Genomic DNA, 23,006 nt, shown 5'->3' on the forward strand with positions numbered 1-23,006 from the left:
CCATTTCATCCTCTGTCATCCCCTTTTCCTTTTGCCTTCAATCTTTCCCAACATCAGGATCTTTTCCAGTGAGTCCCTTCTTCTAACTATGGGGTCAGTATGTGACCTTCCAGTGAATAGCCTGAATTAATTTCTTTAAGTATTGACTATTTGACCTTTTTGCTGTGCAAGGGACTCTCTAAAGTCTACCCCAGCATCACAATTCAAAAGCATTGATTCTGTGGCACTCAGCTTTCCTTACAATCCAATTTTCTTTCTTTTCTTTTCTTTTTTTGTTTTGACTAGGCAATGGGGTTAAGTGACTTACCCAGAGCCACACAGCTAGTCAGTGTCTGAGGCCGAATTTGAACTCGGGCCCTCCTAAATCCAGGGCCGGTGCTCTATCCACTACAACACCTAGCTGCCCCTACAATCCATTTTTCACAGTTATATATTGCTACTGGAAAAACCATAGCTTTGACTATACAGACTTTTGTTGGCAATATGATGCCTCTGCTTTTTGGATGCTGTCCAGATTTGCCATAGATCTCCTTTCAAGGAGCAAGTGTCTTTCAATTTCATGGCTGCAGGCACCTGTCTGTAGTGATCTTTGAGCCCAAGAGTATAAAATCTGACATCCTTCCATTTCTTCTCAGTCTATTTGTCGGGAAGTGATGGGACCAAAATCTTGGGTTTCCAAGATCTTAGTTTTTTTTTCCTGTATGTTAAACATGAAACCTGCTTTTACACTCCCCTCTTTCACCTTCATCAAGAAGCTTCTTAACTCCTCTTCACTTTCTGCCATCAGAATGGCATCATCTGCATATCTGAGATTGTTGATTTCTCCCAGCAACCTTAATTCTGGCTTTTGATTCATCCAGCCTGACATTTCACATGCTGTACTCTGCATATAAGTTAAATAAATAAGATGACAATATACAGTCTTCTGGTACTCCTTTTCGAATCTTAAACAAATCAGTTGTTTCATGTTTAGGAGTAGCTAATGTTTAGGAGTAGTTTTTCTGTTGCCTGTATAACCAGAATGATCTACACCTTTAAAATGGCCTTATTGAGCAGTCAGAGACCCTTCCTGCATTCATTTCTGAGGATGGACTCCTTCATGCATAGCAGTTAACACCTTGTGGTAAGGAGGGAAAGTCAGAGGGCCACCTTCTTTCCCTCCTCCTCCTCCTTAGGCCATGAGGCCTTGAGATGAGGGTTTAAAGTTTGGGGTTTTCCTCTTGACCTTTTCAATTCTAAGTGTTAAGGAGTAGGTGGAGTCTCCAATCAGGGACCTTGATCAAGCTGCTGTGCTCTGGGAATCCAAGAATCCAACCCTGGTATTTCTTCTAGGCCACCAGCAAAGCCCTGAGTTACAAGGCTTTGGAGTTGAACTTGGTTGAACTGTTGGAACGGAGCAAAACTACTAACCTAATTACCCTTTTGGTCCCTTAGACTGAGGAGGTGTTATGTGGGGAGGGTCATGGCCCTGAGGCAGTTTTTAGATCTGTTCTAGCTATATCTTTGAAGGAAATATCCCTTCATAAAAGCTAATCCAATGTTATATGGTTAAACGGAACTGAGGTGCTAGTCCATAAGCTCCTAAAAATAAGGAAACAATTGGCAAAGGTTCAAGTCTTTGGCAGAGAAGAGAGACTCCCCAAGCCCTTTAGGATATTGGAAAACTTTGGGATGGTGCAAAACGTAACGGACCTAGTCCTGAGAGAATGGACCAAAGTCAAAACATGTTATACAGGGTCTAGATGGAAAAATACAGTAGGTCTGAATCATAAGCTCCCACAAGATAAATGTGTGTGTGTGTGTGTGTGTGTGCACGCGCACGCGCGTGCAGCCAAGTCCTTTGTTCTGGCTTTATCACTATTTTAGATACTAACATCCTTCCTGGAGAGGCCTTATAAAAGGCATGAGGTTTTTTGTTTGTTTGGAAAGGTGGTGGGAGAGGTGGGAGGGAGCAGGGCACAACACAGTTATGTGCCTGCTTTATCTCAGGGAGGCTGATTAATATGAAATGATAGCTATATAGAAAAGCAAACTTAAGACCTGAAAATTGTGACTAACTTCTCCCTAATAGGTTTCAGAACCCATGACAACTACCATTCTAGTGGTTACCGAGTGAGGCCAGTGCTGCTGCTCACTATAGAACATCCCTCGGCTGTTCATACCTAAGTCTTCTCTCTAGAAGCAATGCTATCAATGGGGTAAGGATAAATCAAGTTGTGTTTTTCGTTGGTGTTCTGGTCTACATTGTCCCAGCAATAAGAAGAAAGAGAGCAATTATGTTAACAATTCCTATAAGAGTGCATGCTTTTACTTACATGCTATGGCTATGAATTCCTCTCTCCTATTGGGTAACGTTCTTAAGAATCAGCCCCATGAGCTGCAGACACAGCACCGCCCTTAGAATGTCTCCTATGTCTTGTCCTATCTTTTGGTTAAATGCCAGGCTCTGCTACATGAGGCCCAGTTCCTTCCTCAAGTCATTGGTGACCTGCTAAGACTGACGTTTTCCTGCCAGGCAACAATATGGGGGCCAATGCTTCCCACAGATCATTCAGTCTCCACACACTGAGCAGGTGACAGCTTAATATCCTAAGGGGTCACTATAAGAAGCTTGTACAATGGAGTACGCTTGTACTTGGGCCTTTTCTCCTGCTAAATAGTGATGGTACCTTTCAGATTAACTTGAATTATTATTAAGGCAGAAATAAACAGTGTAATTGTTTGCGTGCCACATTCCTAGCCTTCCTTTTAATAGACAGTACTTGGACTTAGGAAGTGAAGTCAGAGCAGTAAAGGGCTAGCCCAAAGCGTAGTATTCCATGACCTGAAAGCAAAGGTGTAACTCTCACAGAATTAATGAGGCTTTGCCCCCAAGGAGCCATTGTAGAAGGGGTTTCCTCTTCACAGTCAATCAATCAATCAATCAATTGGCAAGCATTTATTAAGCACCTAGTATGTGCTTTGTACTATGTTAAGGTGTAGAGATAAAGACCCATTATCATTATCATCATCACCACCACCACCATCATAACCATCACCATCATCATCAACATTGTCATCATTATTCATCATTGTCACCCCTGATCCAAAGGAGATTATGGTCCCTGGGGGACCACTATTTCTGAGCTTCACCTCTCAGTCCCCTGCCAAACTACAACAAGGTGAGGTGCAGCCACTATAGTGTCTGTCACCCTGGACCAACATTCTCCCCAACCCTGCACAGGTGCAAAAGTTTGACCAATCTATCTCCTAGCATGATTGTACTTATACTATTGCTGCTCCCTCACTGAATGTTCTTGCCTCTGGTGAAAAAGTCTAGTTACAATGCTAGGAGAAAGGAACCCAAGGAGTATTTAGCTGAGACTCTCCCCAGTCTCCCCAGGGACCCATTGGATGACACACTGAGATATCACTCCTGCTGCAGGCCAGTACGCAGCTGGAAACCCTTTCACATTTATTAAGATTCATTAAGTCAATTCATAGCCCCGAAAGGGTCATGTGGAATTGGAAGATCTGTCCCCATAGTCACATGATAAAGATTAGGGAGAACACAGTGGGGTTCAACTATATACCCAAGAGCCATTAACATAGTTAGCAGCTGCCCTAATGTCTCTTGACACTGGGTTTCCTAATTATGTTGCTCCAGTTGGTTAATGACAATTACCCAACATATTAAGACTCACTGCAATTCCCACCAGACTCTGGGCAAGCCCCTTCCAGATGTGGGCTTCTTGGGGGTCTAGGTGACTTACATGGACTGTAGGTCCTTAAAGGGGGCACCTAGATGGTATAGTAGATAAAGTGCCAGGCCTGACGTCAGGAAGACTCATCTTCAGACCCTTAATAGTTCTGTGACCCTGGGCAAGTCATTTAACCCTGTTTGCTTCATCTATAAAAAGTTTCCTCATCTATAAAATAAGTCAGAGAAGGAAATGGCAAGCCTCTCCAGTATCATTGCTAAGAAAATCCCTCATGAACAGTCAGACACAACTGAAAATGACTGAATGACAATAAAAGGTCCACAAGATTTGTTCTACCTGCTACATAGTGCTCAATCTTTGACTGACTTTTCTCCATAGGGCCTTACTTTTCCCAAGGTTATAGAATCCCCATTCCCACTTGCCTTAAGCCTAAATTAATGCTTTTCATCAGTAAGGTCACAATGAAGTCAGCTCAAATAGGAATTTATTTCACATAACCCCTGTGGCTTTCTACCTTATCCTATATCATAGGTTCTTGTTCTGAATCAGCTTGTGTTTTCAGATCAGAGTTTTGTATAAAGCAAGGGAGTAGACAGCCACAATTACCATTTTATGGTGTCATGGGTTGTAGGGCATTTTATCAAAATAAACAGCACAGACCATGTTATAAAAATCCAAGGCACTATCCACCATTACCTAGGACATATTAATGTCTGCAGGCTAAAATTCTGGGAGATGCCATAGGATGATATTGTTAGGTTCTCTCTGGAAAGATATAAATCAGTTCAATGAATTATCAGCTAGGCCCAGTTGCTAATTTCAGGGAGCAGAGCTTTTGTATGCTTCAGCTTGCCTTACTATTATATTACATATCAACTATTCCAACTGACATGATGGTATCTGCAGCAATGCGAGTCCTGAGAAGAATAACACCATTGAATCCACAGCAAACTTCCAAGAGCAGAAACATTCCCATCCTGGGAAGAGAGAAAAGAATAAGGGAAGAAGATTGTGATGCCAGGAAAGGGTCAGGAGAGAGGGGAAGAATGGGCCGGAGAAGTGAACAGGAATATGCAGTGCATAAAACCAATAAGGCTGGTGCTTTTCATTCATTGTATCTGGAAGAAGCAGGAAAGAGAATAATAATGGGGAGGAATCTTGAACCCTCATCTATTCGGTAACTCATAGAAAGCAAAAGAACACCCTACAATGTTCCAAGAGCACATTCTTGGGCATGATGTACAGAACATGGAGAAATAAAGATACGACAAAGCAGGCTTAATCTGGGATCCTAAAACACCCTAAACCTTAACCTGGGTACCCTAAAACACCTCAAAAACACTTTTTGTATCAGCACAGTGATTGGCACAGTGCCTGGTACACAGTAGGTATTTAATAAATATCTACTGACTGACTTTTTAAAAATCTTTACATAGATTGCAAAGTTTATAACCCTTACAAAGATGTAACCATCTTTGACCTAAGCTCGCTATTTATGTAGTGTTTGGATGACAGTCAGCTTTGTCCAAGAGAAGTATAAATTGAGTATGCCCTGTTTAGATTTTGAGTTCTTCAGTCTAGTTGTAAAAAATACAGATGACACACCCATGTGGATCATTAAGATCTCTCCTCAATTCAGAGGTACTAGGCCAATAGAGGGAGTGTCTTGACGTTGCTCAAGGACTCTTGAAGAGACTTTGCTCAGAAATTCTCTGTCCCCATTTCTGAGCACTATCACTTTAGTAAATTTACTTTTGTTTTGCCCGCCCAATTCTCTGGTGAAATCTTGAGTCCAGCCAAACCATTAATGTCAAAAGTAGGATTTTATAACCAGAATGGACATTTTGCAGAGAATGTTTGAGGGTGGAAGGAAAGGAGAAGGTATGAGTACCCTCACCCCTTGCTAGGGTAGAGATACACAAAAGGGCAGCATTGCATTAGAGCAGTGCTTAGTACCATGCCCAGGGCACAGCTGGTTCCATGGCCTTTCTCCAGACTGGCATTAACTGCTGGGTGAGTATTTTGTTTCCATGTGAATTTCAGATATAAACACATCACAGAGTTCTGCTAAAGTAATGTAGAATTTGCTTGTCTCCAAACTAGGCACACAAATCACCTTCATTCTCATCTTATCTATAAACTGAGGGAACTGGGGTGAGTGAACTCCAAGGGATATTACAAATAGAAGTTTCTAATAGCTAGCTGCCTGCCCCAGTGTTAGTATTATGACTGTCACCTGAACCTCAAAGCTCATTGGAACAGGACTCTCCTCTCATTGGCGGAGAGGGCAGGAATTCTCCCTCTGAGAAACCTGTTGGTTTTATACACTGCGTGTTCCTATTCACTTCTCTGGCCCATTCTTCCCCTCCCTCTTGATCCTTTCCTGGCATCACAATCTTCCTGCCTAGGTCTTTTCTCTTTTCCCAGAATGGCATTGTGTCTGCTCTTGGAAGTTTGCCGTGGATCCAATGGTGTTATTCTTCTCAGGACTCCCATTGCTGCAGATGCCATCACATCAGCTGGAAGAATTGATACGTAACATAATATTAAGGCAAGCTGAAGCACTCTGGTCCCTGAAATTAGCAACTGGGCCTAGCTGATAATTCGTTGAACTGGGGGAGGAGACACTAGAGATCTACTCTTTCGTCCCTGAAAGCCACATGGAAACTGCCTCCTTACATGATTCCATGAGATCATACATGAAAGTTCTTTGTAAATAGTATAATATGCATTGTATAAAGGTAAACTGTCTATTCTGAAAATCAACCCATGGCCTCACAGCAACTTCTAACGGAGTCTAAGGTTCTTATCTCTCCATAATCCCTTGTCAAAATAAAATTCACTTCAAAACAGCTTTAACTACCCAGATTACTCACAACAAATCCCCTTTAGTCCTGATCTCAGTCTTCACACAGGTAAAAGGACACACCTATCTGGATCCATTCCCCACCCTTCACTTCAAATACTATGGTCAAATCCAAATGTTCTCATATAGCTCCCTGCCCCTCCCAAAAACCTTATTGCTCAGTATTCTAAAAAGAGTGCTCTATTTGGAGTCAGAGGACATAGATTCAGTCCCCAAAATATAAAGTGCTTCCTAGTACAAAACACTATGCTAGGAATGAAGGATATCAACAGAAAAATCAAACATTGACTCTTCCCCAAGGGAACCTGGATCTGAAAATCAGCAGCTGTTATCTTTTACAGCTTACTTGATCTAGCTGGGCCTTGGTTCCGACATTAGAAAGATAAGGGGAAATGGACAAGATGATTTCTAAAGTCTTACCCTACTCTGTCCATGATCCTGTGAGCCTTTTCTATATGTTATCATACTGAATTTGAGTACTAGGGAAAATAGATTGTGGGTAAAATGTTTCAGATTTGACTATTTCTGTCTTCGTTATCATTCATTCAGACTGGCATATTCACAACCAGAAAGCTATATTTTTGACTCTTCTCTTATAACTCATTGGACAGTCAGTTACCATCTCCCTTGGTGGCTAGGTGGCAAAATGGATAGATCGCCACCCCTGAGTCAGGAAGACCTGAGTTCAAATTTGAACTCAGATGCTTACCAGCTGTGTGACCCTAGGCAAGTCAGGTCACCCTCATCTGTGAAATGCCAAAGAAGAAACTGACAAACTACTCCAGTATCTTTGCCAAGAAAATCCCAAACGGTGTCACAGAGAGTTGCACAAGACTGAAACAACCAAACAGCACCATCACCTCCCCAAACCTCTAGAAACGAGGTACTTCTATGTTTAGAAGGCAGCTAGGTTTGTGCAAGTGGGTAAAGCACAGAGAGTCAGTAAGACCTGAGTTCAAATAAGGTTCACTTACCAGTTGTGTGGCTCTTACTAGCTGGGCAACTCATTTCAACTCTTTCAGAGTCAGTTTCCTCATCTATAAAATAAGGATAATAATAGCACCTGCCTTCCAGGGTTGTTCTGAAGATAAAGTGATATAACATTTGTAAAGTTCTATATAAACAGCTATTATTATCCATCCCCTCTCTTCTCCTCCCTTTTCTACCATAGGACTGATCATAACATTTCTTCCCATTTCTACTCTCTAGTTCCTACAGTCAAGAATTAAAAGTTCCAGAATTTTATTATTATTATTGTTATTTTTTTTTTACACATGAATCCATTCTCGTCACTCTCTTGCTCAAAATTTTTCAGAAACTCCCTGGTTGTCTATCGAGGAAAGTTTCAACTCCTCTGTCTGGCAAATTATCTTCAGCCATCTATGCATGTATCTGCTTACATTGTTCTTTAGGCCTTGAACGTCAGTCATTTCTCTTCCCTGATAAAAGTAATAAAAAAGAGAATGAGGCTAGGCTGTGCTCATAAGCCCTCTCCTTCTCCCACTAACCTAAACTTTTATCTTCAAGCCAAACGTCTGCACCTCCCAGCTCACTAGCAACCAGGTATGAAAGGATTTGTTTTCTTGGAGATTGGAATGCATACTTTCTTTTTCTAGCAGGATCTTGGGGAAAGGAAACGGATAAAGCCAATTGGAGGGAGAGGGGAGAATGGGAGGGGTCACGTGTATATTAATTATTGAACTAGTGTTTCATGTATCTCATATATATAACATTGTGCCAGGGGACTGAGCGAAATACAAATTACGTGTAAAATGCGATCTCCCTATTCACCAGCTCTTGAAATCCTTCAGTGAAATCCTTCCAAGGCATTCTCTCCACGGCACTTCAAAGCCACAAATTTAGCGACTGGTGGCACCATACAATGTACTTCAGCCCTCTTCTTTTCTAGCTGAACTAAGGATTGGACGAAGGTTAGTCATTTACCTGTTTTCATAAACAAATTCAAGCCTATTGATAGGAATTTCTGGTTTTCCCTCGCTGGGAACGATTTTCAGATATCCAGGGCAGAGCACTAATTTAGGTAGCGGCCTGTATGCCTTTGCCCAGATCTCTCTTGATTGGGTAGAGGCCATATTGTTTCTCCCTGATCTGCAGCCTATTGGTTCATGCAATATCTCTTCTGATCCACTAGCACGCTTAGCTTTCCTTAATTACTGCATCCCTGCTTGTTAAAACGCATTGTAAGCTTGTGTTCTGTGAACGATAGCTGAATAACAAATCTGTTTTACTTTCTTGACTCCTGTCAAGTAAAAACTAAAACTGGGCTTTATTCAGCCACTTAATTGTTAGCGCCCCTGGTAAGCTTGGCACTAGTCGTTAAGCATACAATCAAACTGTTATATGACTTAATGAGAAAAAAAACAGCACACATACTAAGGCACGGTAAAGTCAAATGAGACAAGAGCTACAGTCTTTAGGAGGAAAAGTTGTGTGGCCCTGAAGAGGGCCTTTTAAGTTTGTTGTGAGTGTTAAGTCAATTTAGCCGCCGAAGCCGTAGAGGGTCCGGCCCTGGCGCTTGAGCGCGTAGACCACGTCCATGGCAGTGACCGTCTTCCTCTTGGCGTGCTCGGTGTAGGTGACGGCGTCCCGGATCACGTTCTCCAGGAACACCTTCAGCACGCCGCGGGTCTCCTCGTAGATGAGCCCCGAGATACGCTTGACACCGCCGCGCCGAGCCAGACGGCGGATGGCGGGTTTGGTGATGCCCTGAATGTTGTCGCGGAGCACCTTCCTGTGCCGCTTGGCACCCCCTTTGCCCAGCCCCTTGCCGCCTTTACCACGACCAGACATGGTGACCAACACACCACGGATAAACTGTGAAGCACCCGCTGGCTTGCGCTCATTTATATAGCCGAGGGTCCGACCTGTTTGAAAACCTCACACGTTGGGCGGGAACAATTTTTCCCCTCCCCTTTTGGCTTTAACAACCAATGCCTAGTTCGAGTGCATAATTAAGTATCCACCCCTCCAAAGAGACATTCCACATAAGAGAATTTTTTTCCCTAAATATTTTCTGTCTTTCATCTCCAGAATCGTATTTTCAGTAAAGTTACTCCCGAGAAATATGAAAAGAGAGACACCAACAAGGAAACGGGGTGGTATCGTATTGTACACCTAATAAATGGGCTTAGGATGAGGTACGATTCCTCCAACTGCGGAAGGCGCAAGGTCTCACATTATGTGCCAGTTCCTGTAGTAGCTTCCAGGATTTATCTCAGGCTACAACAATTTATTTGCGCCAAAACTGCTTCGGGAAAGTACGTAAAGCCAGGAACCGCTAGTTTATTGAATTTCAGGTGGTTCAGTACAACGCTCTCCTTTTACAGATGAAGGAAAATGGCTGCTTAGTGAGTGGCACAGCAGGAACAAGAAGCCAGGTGTCTTGGTCGGGTGCCCTTATTTACATTCCACGCTGCTGTAAAATGGCGCATGCACGTATTATTTGTCCTTTCATTTATTCCAATGACGGGAAGGGAAATGGAAAACCCAGTTCACAAAGAAATTCTTTTGGCAGAGATCCCTTCTCCCTGTTACCAGGTCAATGGTAGAATTCTCATGATAGTACAAAAGTTGATTCTCAGAAAAATGTAGCATTTATTTCAGAACCTGCAACTCTCCAGAAAGGCTGGTTTATAGCTCTGATTCATCCCTTTCTGGATCGTGGGCCCAGCAAAATTCTGACATAGTTATTGAAAAGGCTGCATCAACCATCTTCCCTATGGCTCTCCTCCCCACTCTTTGTGACTTCCCAAAATAAAACAGCACTCCCTTGGCCACAAGTCCAGTATAAGTGTGCTGTAAAAACAACTTGAGAGCAAGCAGGAACTGTTTTACTTTCCTGTTTGTATTTCCAACACTTAACTCAATACTTGTCACAAAATTAGTTCTTAATGAGTGTTTTTTCCATTCATCATTTATTCATTCCTTCTCTTGTGTTTTTCCTTCACCCCATCTCCTTCTTTACATATACCCTTCTTCTCTATTTTCTTCTCATCTACTCCAATCTTCCTCTTCCTGATCTCCCTCTTTCTTCCTTTGTCTTCAGTTAGTCAATAAGCATTTATTAAAAGCTGACTATGTCCTCAGCACTGAGCTAAGTGTTGGGGATTGGGGATATAAAGAAAGGCAAATGTATATTTCAGTTCCTGCCATGAAAGACCTCATATTCTAATAGGGGAAACAATATGCAAATACATATATATGTGTATATATATATATATATATATATATATGCATGTTATATACAAAGTAGATGAAAGGTAAAAGGCACTAGGGGTTGGGGGGATGCAAAAGGCCTCTAGCAGAAGGTGGAATTTGAGCTTAGTCTTAAAGGAAGCCAGTGAATCTAGATTAGATGGTGGTGAGGAAGTAAAGCATACCAGGCATGGGTGACAGCCAGTGAAAAGGAGTCAGTGAAAATGCATGGAGTAGGAAAGTGTGTCCTGTTCAAGTAACTATGAGAACACCAGTGAAGGTAAGTTGTAGAGTGTATGAAGCTGAGTAAAGTGAAAAAGTAGATCCTAGAGGCCATAGGGAGCAACAGGAGTTGATTAAGGAGAGAGGTAGGACTTATGCTGTAAGAAAATCACTTTGGTGGCTGAATGGAGAGTGGATTAGAGTGGGGAGAGAATTGAAGCAGACAGATTCACCGACAGGTTATTGCAATAGTTCAGGTATGAGGTGATAAGACCCTGCATTCAAGTAGTAGCAGTGTCAAAAGAGAGAAGGGAATATATTGGAAAGATGTTGCAAAATGGAAATTAAAAGACCTGGGCAACATATTGGATATGGGGCACTGAAAGATAGTGAGGAAGCCAGGATGACTCTTAAGTTGTGAGCCTTCAGGACTAGGGATGGCATTGCCCTTGTGAATGATTTTGGGGCCCTCCTCACCTGAGAAAGGCCTAAAACCTGGATTGGCCAATCAGGAGAAAGACATATTTGGCCCACTCTGAGTTTAACCTACCATAATGATTTTTGTGCTCTGGCATAAGAGACATGCTTTGCTTTGCTCTGCTCTCTGAGTGAACCCAAAATGCCCCTTCTTGTGTCAGCAACTACAAGGTCAAATGAAGCTGACCAAGAGCATTCTTCTGCTTATGACTACCAAGGACCGACACTATCTTGAATAACGGGACTTTTCTATGTTTTCTTATATTATGTCATATTAATGATAAAAGAAATACAGACATCCTGGATCTATAATTTCACTTGATACCTTGACATTCTCTTATCTCATAGTATTTACAACCTATCCCATTAAGAAATTCCTTTCTCACATTATGGTTTAAACATATATGGAGACTATAATTTTGAGATGACACAGGCATCCTGAGTTGGGATTGAAGTGTATAAAGGGTCTCCTTCAGCTTGTTTACCTCTGAGTTCAGAATTATTTTCTGACTCTATCATGCATGATTCTGGCTTAATCAGAATAAATTAGCACGTTTATAGCACATGTAGAACCTGATTCTGTTTGTTCCTTGTTCAAACATTTGGCAAGGTGAACCCCATTCTGTATGTTCTTGAACACACTTTTGGTAAAGGGGAAACCCCATTCTCTTTGTTCTTTGGACCAAACTTTTGGAAAACCCTCTACAGTAATAGAGAAGGTAGGAGGGAGAGGAAGATAGAGGGAGAAAGAGAAGGAATTTGGTTTTGGACATGAGTTTAAGATGTCTACTGGACAGTGGGGAATGTCTGAAAGGCAGTTGGAGTTTGTAGATTGGAGATCAGCAGAGAGTTTAGGGTAGTATAGGCAAAGTTGAGAATATCAACATAGACATGGTAATTAAATCCATAGAAGCTGATGGCATCACCAAGTGAAGTAAGAGGGTGAAAAGGAAAAGGCCCAGGACAGAGCCTTGTGGGACTCCTGTGGTTAGAGGTTGTGATCTAGAGGAGAATATCCCAAAAGACACTCACAGGGGTCGGTCATCAGATAGAGAAGAGGAGAACTGAAAGGAAGAGTTGTGCTGAAAAACTAGATAGAAGAGAGTATCAAGAAGAGGATGATGAATATTGCCAAAGGCTGATGAGATAGAGGAGAATGAGGAATGATATTGGTTTTTAGCAATTAAGAAATGCATTTATCAAAATATTTTTTAAAAAACAGGTTCATGGATCCCAGGTTGGGAGCCTGCCTTAGAGTTTTGGAACCCCCATTATTTAATCTTTTTCCTTGTGAACTGGCAGTAGCTTTTGTAAATCATGATTCATTTACATAGTTTCATTCCTGGTATTTTGCTGAACATGACTGACTAAGTGCTCCCTCAGGTGGGGGGCGGGGGGAGGCTGCAGAGGTGGGTCAAAGATGACTTTGAGAAAGTTTTATACTGCACAGAATCTCACTCCTGACTTAGTGGCCAAGGAGACCACCTGGAAACATGTTTATGAGTCTTTTTATTCTACATGTTTCATTGCTAGCTTCCCAAGGGCAGAATTTGAATTGCATCTGAAGTCTGAGCGAGAATGGGAGTCTGCCTTTCATTTCTATTGGTTGTATTCATCTGGTGTAACTCTCAGCCTGGTAGCCAAGACAGTCCCAGAGACTAGACAGTTCCCCTCTCCCTAGTCTTTAAAAAGAGGAAGGCAGAGTGAAATGAAGAATGACGAAGGAGGGGGACTAGGGAAGGAGGTCCAGATCCAGCAGGACCTTGGGACACTGGGAGTTTTCTGACCTGCCCCTTTCTGATTGGGAAATGTTGTTGTTGTTGTTTTTTACAATATGCTTACCGGTAAAATAAACATATTTCTTTGCCCTACTGGTGTCCTGATTCCAGACCGTATATTACAGTTGCTGGCTTGGCTTTTCTTCTGTCGAATCGGAGGAGTCATCAATCTCAGTGAAGTTCATACATATCATGCAGACCAAGTTCATACACATAATGCAGTCTTTAAGAGGAAAAAAATCCCTCTTCTCTGATCCTCCCTCCCCTCAGGTTTTGAGCATTTAAATGCCTTGGGTATTTTGTCCAGTTGTGTTCTGGATGTAAAGTTTGTCTACTCAGTTCTGCTGAAGTAGAGCCTTCAGCAGCAACCTGAAATTAAGAGAGCAGGAAGTTTTGGAAGTACAGTGCTTGATTTTCTAGTTGAAGGGTGGGGACGTAAAACTGGGAGCAGAAAGAACTCTTAGAAGAAGGAGGAGTCATTAACCTCCAGTCAGAGCAGTGCTAGGCTGGAGCCTTGGAAACTGCCTGTCCCAGGACAGAAAGGCTTGTCGAATGAAATTAATCAAAAACGTATTCATCGCATAATATGTACAAAGTACCGTGTCAGACTCTGGAGAATATATTAAAAGTGACTAAGCCGGTGTCTTTTTAATCCTTCATGGAACTTGTCATCTGGCCCTTTTCCAAGCTTACTTCTTTAATGACTTTCAGAGTGAGAGATCAGTGGAGTAAACAGGTTCACCATCTTCCTGCTTCTTCCCTGAGTTTGAGATACACTTGCTTGAAACAAGCAGTTAAAGTGGAAATGAGGGAAGACAGATTTGATTAAAACAGATGTTCTCGTAGTCGGCAGGATTCGAACCTGCGCGGGGAGACCCCAATGGATTTCTAGTCCATCGCCTTAACCACTCGGCCACGACTACTTCTTATACAAAAATAATAATAATAATAATAATAATAATATAAATAATAAATCATGGAAATACTGTTGGAGAGTTAGAGTATGTTTATTCATTGTTTGATAATAAATTATTGAGATTCTATTACAAGAATAAGTCTTTTCATGAAAGAAAACAAGAAAGTTGCTGTAAGCATATCACTTCACCTTTAAAAACTGATATGGATTCTTTTTACACGTTGTATAAACCCCTCCGTGTACCCTTCCATTGAATTCCTTACAATACACAGTAATCCAAAACACTTTAAGTCAAATAATACAGGGTAATCAGGACAGGTAACACATGTGAACTTCCACTTCAGTAGTTTTTCCCTTTCTTTAAAGAAAAGACTATATGGTTTCTTTCTTGATCGCTCTGCCAGTTACTAGTGTGCCCCCTCCTTTGCATGTGTGTGTCACACAGACACACACACACACACCCCTTTGCTTAGGTGGAAGCAAATTTAAAGCCTTTTTAATTTAACTGGAAACATTTAAAATAGATATTTCTTTAGTCTAAAGTTCTTTCCAGATTTTTCCCTTTAGTGAATTTGTATAAAAGGTCAAGAACAAAAGCTAAGGCCCCAGGTGGGGAAATGGATTAAATTATATGCTAACCAGTTTTAGAACAAGAACCTACCTAATTAAGTTCATTGTCTTCCCTGTCTCCCTAAAGAAATTAGAGTTATGGCCCACCTAAAAACAGGCAAGAGGAGCTATCTGAGACTCATGCAACAAAAGCATATACAGGAAGGTTTCTTTTCATTCTAATGCCAGAAAACCCACTCTGATCCCATTTCACGAGGTTTTATCTCCGAGACCAAAATTAAGGTTCCTTTGCTTGGATTCTAAGTTCAGATGCTAACTATTAGAAGAGACCTTTACAAGTAAGAGCTTCCCTAAAAAATACTTTTTGCCACATTTACTATTGTGAGGGAAAAAAAATAGGAATTTCAATCAGTTCACCACATCTTGATGAACTAATAATGTAGAAATCCCCCAACCACCTGGTGGCCATTATAATATTAAGAAGTTCCCCTACTCCAATCTGATAAAATGGATGATCTCATCCACTAATTGTAACAGCTACTTGCTGTCCTTGAATAAGAGACCTTGAAGTTTTATCTAAAAGGACTGACTGCTTTTGTAATTGTAAAAGATTTTGGTTTCTTCTTTTATTTCTTGCCTTTGAATAGGGAATGTTTTCTCATAATCCTGCCATTTATACTGCCCTTTTCACTCTCCCGTGTCTAATTCCCCACTGATTCTCCACCCCCTTCTACCCTTTCTGTGCAATGCTTTACTTGTTTATCGTAAGTTTCTGCTATGTGCTGCTTATGATTGGCTGTGTACTCTAAAAAGGCCTGAATGGTTATAAAAACCAAATCTGTGCCAGAGAAATCTGAATTCGCTTTTAGGGAGAGCAGATTCCTTAGCATTCTAATTTCAGTCTATCTTTGACCCAGAAATATCAGATCCTCACTGATGGGTATGTTTCTCTCTAGAGGACAAGAGAACTCTCCAACACTATTCATTAAGCCATGATAATTTACATTCTTATTCATCATTTTTTTCCGGATGGTAGGCTGGGCTCAAAACTGAGAACCAATCTCTGGAAATGAGATTCCCCAAACTATATGTGAATGAAAGCTGATACAGGCAATGGATTTGACACAACCTTTGAAGCGGTCTGGAAGCATTAGAATATCAGAGCCAGGAGTGATGAGAAAGAGAAAAATAAAATAAAACCAACAACTCTTCCCTTCCTCCAATTTTTTTTTTTACTCCTAACTTGCAAACAGGTTCTGTGTGTGTTTCACTTGTAACACCTGGATTGCAGCTAGTGAAAATAAAACTTTTGTGGAAGATGCTTCCAGACCCAAAAAACCAGCAACATTCCTGAGTGGATTCTAGATGAAAAAATCTTCCATAAGTGGATGATAGAAAAAGACCGAACTGAATAACAAAAGCCCTGTGTAGCCCAGCTAGAAGATCTCAGCCAAGACCTCAGTTGAGTGGGCTCGATTGCTTTCTGAGAATGGAAGAGCTCCTCCAACTAAGCCAAGCAAATTGACATCTTTTTAATGCTAACATTCTCACCATGTTGCTATATGGCAGAGACACACGGAAGTTACCCTCTCCAAAGAATATAAAGTGAGTATGACACAAAGGGCAATGGAAAGGAACATGAAAGTAAAATATTAGGATCTCAAATTTATAAATTAATGTATAAGACTTAGCTAAATTTTAGTAGACTTTTACCTTTAGAGGTATATATCTGTGTTGTAAGTTGGGAACTGATAGCCTTTGTGCAAATTCTAGCATATACATAAGGTATCAGAAGACACTAATATTTTGTGTATAAGACTACTTTTGTGTGAATCTTATAAGTTGAAATATCTCCAATTGGGGAAGCTCTTGAAGCTGTATGATATACCATTATGATTTGACATCAGCAAGTGTAACTTTGATGTTTTCCCTTTCTATTTGATAAACGACCTGTTCTTAAATTGTAACTTCAGATAAAACTTTCAGTGTCAGGTAATTTCTAGGACTTCTCATAAAGATTTACCCAAAAATACAAGATCCACACTCCTTGTGTCAAACTGGCACACATGATAGAGAAGGTTTTACAAAGAGCTGCCATTTGGCAATACCATTAGAATGTTTGTTTTAAGATGATGATTACTTTCTAGCCTAAAGTCTGGAAGAGCTATTCATCCTTCATTCTGTCTTCTATTACTCTGAGATTGTGGATCTTCTGTTTCTCTAAACGAATCTTGTTTTTGTCTTGTCTAGCTCTGTAAAGAATTCACTTTGCAATTTGATTGATGAAGCACTAAAAATCTCTAAATTACTGTAACATCATGATTTTTTAAAAAATTGAACTGGCACTGCCCAATAGTAATCACTTAATATATCTGTCCAAATTAAATTTTTCTTTATTTCTTTGAAGAATGTTTTGTAATTGCATCCATATGTCTTGAGTGTGTCTTGGTAGCTTGACTCTCAAATATTTAAATACTTTGCAGTTAATTTGAAAAAGATTTCCTTCCTTTTTTTGAGTATTTACTCTTCATTGTGTTTGTTTTTTTCCTATAGAAGTGTAGATTTTTTTTTTTTGTGATTTATGGAAGTGTTGAGGTCTGAGAGGTTGAGACCCCTCCAAGACTGGAGTACAGGACGGGGTGGTCTGGAATGAATTCACAGACTCAAGCATTCTTTAAGTCAAGCAAAAAGTTTATTGCTATGCTTTTCAGCAGGCAAGGATTCTTAAGGAACCTGCAAGAGACTGAGGATGGAGCTAGGGTTTATATGGAAAAGGGCATGGGAAAGGAATGCTAGAGATACCGATTAGGTAATCTAAAGGTCCAGGTGTCTTTGGGAGCTATGGATGAGAAAGTATAGGGAGTATACCAGACAGGGAGGGAGATGTCAAAGGCATGGATCTTGGGAATCTGGCAGGAGGAAGAGTCCTTGGGCCAGCCAAGGACAAAACTCCTTGGGCCAGACAAGACACCCCTCTGTCTCTGTCCTGATTAGAGAATGCTCTGCAACAAGGGAAAGCTTTCTCATGAGACAGGAGCTTACTAAGGAATTGGGAGGCTTCCAAAGACATGATCTGAGGGCTGGGGCCTGAGCAGCCCAGCACTCTCTCACCCAGCTTTGTGTAGCTGCACCAGGAAGAGAGATAAGGGTCTTGCCGGAGCCCACGCATGAGTAATTGCTAGGCTTAGTGTCCTTAGGCTGGGGAGAAATTATCAGAGACAGTGTTTCTCAGATTAGGGAGAAAGAAATTGGAGTCCAAGTACAAGCACAAGCACCCAAGCACCCCATCAGAAGCTTCTAGAAAACACGAATCATTTTCAATTTTTTTTGTCTTTGCATACCCAGTGCCTTACACAAAGCAGATGTTTAACAAATGCTTGTTAATTCCTTGATCATGATGCTCTGCTAAAGTTATTGAGGACTATACACCAAAATATTTATATCAACACTTTCTGTAATAGCAAAGAACTTACTGAACAAATTATGTTAACATGAATGTAATACAGATAATTAATATGAAGAATTCAGAGAAGTTTGAGAAGTGAAATGATGCTGAATGAAAGAACAACATATGTAACTACAATTTAAATGGAACAATAACATGAAACTCAATAAGTGTAATTAATGACTTAGACTGTCCATAGGGAAAGGATCAGAAATTGTATTTCCCTCTCCTTTACAGAGGTGGAAATTATTGGTGTGGAATGTTACACACACTATAAGATTTTATGTTTAGTTTTGCTGAGCTGCTGTTTTCCTTTTTAAAAAATTCTTTATTAAAAATGGCTTTCGAGATATATGTTCAGGAATGAAAGTAATAGAAAAAACTACATCAATGAAATGAAAGCTGCATTCCAAGTGGAAGAGGGATAAGACTGGCTCTACCCACACTGGGAGGCAACAAATAAGAGACAGCTTGGCTTAGTACATAGCAAGAGCTTGTCCCTGGAGCCAGGAAAACATAGGGTCAATTCTATCCCCTGCTTGACATACAAAAGTTGCATGACTCTAGGTAAATTTTGGAATTTCTATTCTTCATGACCCTCTTTTGAGGTTTTCTTGGCAAAGATACTGGAGTGGTTTGCCATTTTTCTTCTCCAGGTCTTTTTTACAGATGAGGTAACTGACCCAAATAGGGTTAAGTGATTCGCCCAGGGTCACACACAGCTAAGTAAGTATCTGAGGCCAATTTTGAACTCCAGATGAGTCTTCCTGACTCCAGGGTTGGCATTCTAACCACTACACCCTAACTGTCTCTCCTAACAATTAGAACTATCCCAAAAGGAGTGGGATACTTAAAGGGTTCAAGCAAAGGCATGCATATTTTAAGAGATTCTTTATCTAGAGGTGGGTGAGGTATGAGTTTAACTAGAAGCCCCTGAGGTCTTGGCCATGACCTTCATTATTTTTATTTCCAACAAGCTTAATACATATCCCCATTACTAATTGCCAGGGCATATGTCATCAATTTTGTAACAGGTTTTTACACTTTTACTCGACCTCCTTCACATTTCTATCAAAAATTTCTTAGCCAGAAATCTGGTCATGTCACTAATACTCAAAAACTTGCAAACTTGTTTATGGAAAAACTTTCCAATCCTTTGCCTGACATTCTCCACAATTTGGTACTAGCCTGCGTTTCCAACCACATCTCAAAAACTTCCAAGCAGTCCAGATACAGATGTCCCAAAAGGGCTTACATTATTTTTGGGACACCCGGAATAATTCAATGCTATTGACCTTTTATTTGTATACAGCCTGTACTTTCTGATTTATGCCCTTGCTGCTCCCTGTACCTGGAATAAGTGAGCGGCCTCCAGCTCTGAATTCAGAGAACCTGAGTTCAAATTTATGTGACCCTGGGAAAGTCACTGGGCCTTAGTTTCCCCATCTATAAAGAAGGGGTTGGGATTTAGACAATACCTAAGATTTTTAAAAATTTTAAAATTGTAACTATAAAGAATGCTATATAGGAGTCTGGAGTGTCCCACCTGCCAATTATAATAACACTATCAAAGCCTAGTCTACCACAATTTCTCAGTTTTACCTTCTCCAAATTAAACATACCTAAGCAGGTTCCTGTGGTAGAAAGTATAAGGAGCATTAAGCGGAGTGTTATTTTAACCAGTATTTTTTTTTCAACCTGTGTCCACAAGAGTGATTGGCTAAAGGTGGGGAGTCGTCCGAGAATACAGGATCTAAAAAGTGACTCCTACCATCTATCTTAAAATCTAGTTGGGACTGCTAAGATACCACGACCTGGTCTTTCAAGAATGAGCTTTTTGCCGTTGTTTCGGGGTGTTACAGGTAGCACAGTGAAATCCAAGTACTACTTTTGCCTTAATTCTCAGCACCATAAAACTTTTAGCTAAATGGGGCTCGGTATAATAGCTCTTCATAGCTCAAGATGCTAAAGCAATTTCTGGGGAAATGACATTACAAATAGGCTAGTACGTAAATTCTCTTCAATGTCTGGTGTTAAATTTCCTAAAGGCTGTCAATGTGAGATTGTCCTCTGCTGAGAAATGCTAGCTAGCCCTCTCATGGTTAGACATAGTAACTAATAAAGAATGAATCCTTGGTCACAGTTACAAAGTGGAACAAATAACGCACTGCTACTCTCCCTCCCATCTTTCTCCTACGTCTCGGCAGCAGAAGCATTTACTATCTCTTTGTTCTCTCAGTTTGCCACCCCTAGGAATTATAAACGCTACAGTTAAGCTAAGCCCAGGAAAAACCTTTTAATTACGCAGATCGATTTCAGCTCTTTTGATGAAAAAAATGAGGGGCCCTGAAAAGGGCCTTTTAAGTTTGTTGTGAGTGTTAAGTCAATTTAGCCGCCGAAGCCGTAGAGGGTCCGGCCCTGGCGCTTGAGCGCGTAGACCACGTCCATGGCAGTGACCGTCTTCCTCTTGGCGTGCTCGGTGTAGGTGACGGCGTCCCGGATCACGTTCTCCAGGAACACCTTCAGCACACCGCGGGTCTCCTCGTAGATGAGCCCCGAGATACGCTTGACGCCGCCGCGCCGAGCCAGACGACGGATGGCGGGCTTGGTGATGCCCTGGATGTTATCCCGGAGCACCTTCCTGTGCCGCTTGGCACCCCCTTTGCCCAGCCCCTTGCCGCCTTTACCGCGACCAGACATGATGACAAACAACGTTGCACAGCACTGAAGCGTCTGGGCTTTCCGTTGGCGGCAGGCCTTTATATAGCCGAGGGTCCGACCTGTTTGAAAACTGAAAGCGCGCGGGCGGGAAACTTGATTATTACGTCATCTTCCGCCCTCCCACCTCCTCCCTCCCCAAGCCACTTCACTTGGTCCTAACAGCTACTGGACCGAAAATTCAAAACCTCAAGCTCCGCCCTCCCTTAGAGTGTCTTTCCTTATTGGAAGAAATATTTTTCCGATTCCTTCTTCTTTGTCTCCCATGTGTTTTTGAAATTTGTTTTCTCGTAAAATTCCAGAAGAAAATTCTGTAAATAAAGCCCTTTGAGGTGCAATGATTTGCTCACAATGATAGAGCTCGTCAACGGCATAATACGAATTTAACTGGATTAGGAATGTCCCCTTTGTTCTAGACCACCACACCATTATCTTCCTACCCAAAGCAAAGACCTGAGGCTGACCGAGGCGTCCCAGTTCACAAAGAAATCTAGGAGAAATGGCCTGGATGGCTCTTTTTGGTGTTTGGTGGTGGTTCAGTGACAGGATTCTTATCTGCTTAAGAAAGAGTTTGTGCTCAATTCCAAGCTAATGGCATTTAGAGAAAGAAAGGGAGGGAGAGACAGACAGAAAGACAAAGAGAGAGACGGAGAGAGATGGAGAGACAGAGACAGAGAGAGAAAGGGACAGAGAGAGACACAGAAACAGAAAGAAACAAAGACATATATTTAATGCTTAATATGTATATATTGCTTTCATTTCAAAATCTCCGATTCTGAATAAAACTCAAACATTTTGCGATGCTATGTTGAAAGGAGACAATTCTTTCTTGTCTTTTTTTTCTGTTTTAATTTCTCCTTTCGGAAATCTTTACATTCCCTCTCATTTTCCGTCCCACATGCGATATTTCTGCCGTGCCGGTGACATTGCTGCTCACGCAGATAGGGAAAAGAGACTGAGTGGATCGTTTGGTGGAGAAGAGAACAAAAGAGGGAGGAACCGGTGAAAACGTAAATATCGTCTTAAAGCGGAGTCAAGATTCACTTACCCCAGAAGCAGAGTGGCGCAGCGGAAGCGTGCTGGGCCCATAACCCAGAGGTCGATGGATCGAAACCATCCTCTGCTATACAAGTAATTTTCACACTTTTAAAAATTTGAAATTATTTGCATTTCACCATATTTTTAGAAGGCCTCTTAACAAGGAAAAGGAATTTTTAAAAATATATAAAATGAATAGAATTACCTAGTAAATATTACAATATAGACACAACTAGAAAGATACCTAGAGTTCCCTCCCCCTTATTTTGCAAAAGAGGAAGGTGAAGTCCCTTGTGCATTGTAGAAAGACAGATGTTGTGAAGACCATTGCCAGGGAAAGAAGCAGTAATGAGGGCAGAGCTGGAAATTCTTGTTCCCCTGGGGTTGAGGATGGGGAAGAACCTAGTAGCAACTTCCTAGTTTAACTCATGGTAGTCTTAGTAGGTATAAAACTCGCTTGTTTCCATGGTGTTGAAGGGTTTAAAATGCTGTCAGTATCTTCCTTTAAATTTTGTTACCCTGAGACAAAATCTTGGTTTCACTCCTTTATGCACGACTCAATTGGTAAATCCGAGTTGGGCTCAGTTGCTGGTAACTATGAAAAAGGAATTTTTTTGAAACCAGATTATATTTCTGCTTGTGGGGTATTGCAAATTTATCTAAATAATTTGGTGGAGAACCTTAGGCAGCAAAATCTGCAATTCCGTTTCTGGACCTAGGCTGCAGGGTTTCAAAGAATGGTTTAAACAAACCTCCGATTTTGACAAAAATTATTTTTTAACCTCAAAATACCTCAAACCTTAGATTACCTCTCAAAGACTTTGTCTCCCTCTCCTGCTGTATTTCCCATTCTCTCTTTTCTGCACCTTTCACTCAACTTCTGTTTTCTTTCTCTTTTTCACCTATTTCCTTCTCTCTTTCTTTGTCCCTTTCCCCACCTTCCTTCATTTCTCCCTTCTTCCCCTTTTTCCTCATTTGTCCATTTCTTCATTTCCCTTGACTATGAGATAAAACAGAAGTTTGTTTTCATTATTTTAATACATTAGCAGGGTTAAAATGG

The 23,006-nt window shown here is 41.1% G+C and overlaps 1 protein-coding gene and 2 non-coding genes across 3 annotated transcripts; 1 reads left to right on the plus strand and 2 right to left on the minus strand.

Annotated features, from left to right (window-relative positions):
- Positions 1-8,896: 8,896 nt before the first annotated feature.
- LOC114042746 lies at positions 8,897-20,890 on the minus strand. Its single transcript, XM_027861437.1, has 2 exons — positions 20,587-20,890; positions 8,897-9,452 (listed from the first exon to the last, which is right to left on the minus strand). Exons 1-2 carry the CDS (start codon positions 20,888-20,890, stop codon positions 9,067-9,069), a joined length of 690 nt encoding a protein of 229 aa, XP_027717238.1. The 3' UTR covers positions 8,897-9,066.
- TRNAS-AGA lies at positions 14,101-14,182 on the minus strand. The gene has a single exon. It is a non-coding gene; the product is annotated as a tRNA-Ser (tRNA).
- A 1,072-nt stretch (positions 20,891-21,962) lies between the features above and the next one.
- Positions 21,963-22,034, plus strand: TRNAM-CAU. The gene has a single exon. It is a non-coding gene; the product is annotated as a tRNA-Met (tRNA).
- Positions 22,035-23,006: the final 972 nt, after the last annotated feature.

This window comes from Vombatus ursinus, unplaced genomic scaffold, assembly GCF_900497805.2.
Source record: "Vombatus ursinus unplaced genomic scaffold, bare-nosed wombat genome assembly UNPS02014768.1, whole genome shotgun sequence".
NCBI lineage: Eukaryota > Metazoa > Chordata > Mammalia > Diprotodontia > Vombatidae > Vombatus > Vombatus ursinus.

Bases quoted from the DNA above. Each gene is read 5' to 3' on its own strand.
- LOC114042746 (XM_027861437.1), bottom strand. From the start codon at position 20,890: ATGTCTGGTCGCGGTAAAGGCGGCAAGGGGCTGGGCAAAGGGGGTGCC. The intron at 9,453-20,586 runs GCGGCTAAATTG...GTTTTCAAACAG, and splicing joins CCGGACCCTCTACGGCTTCG to GTCGGACCCTCGGCTATATA.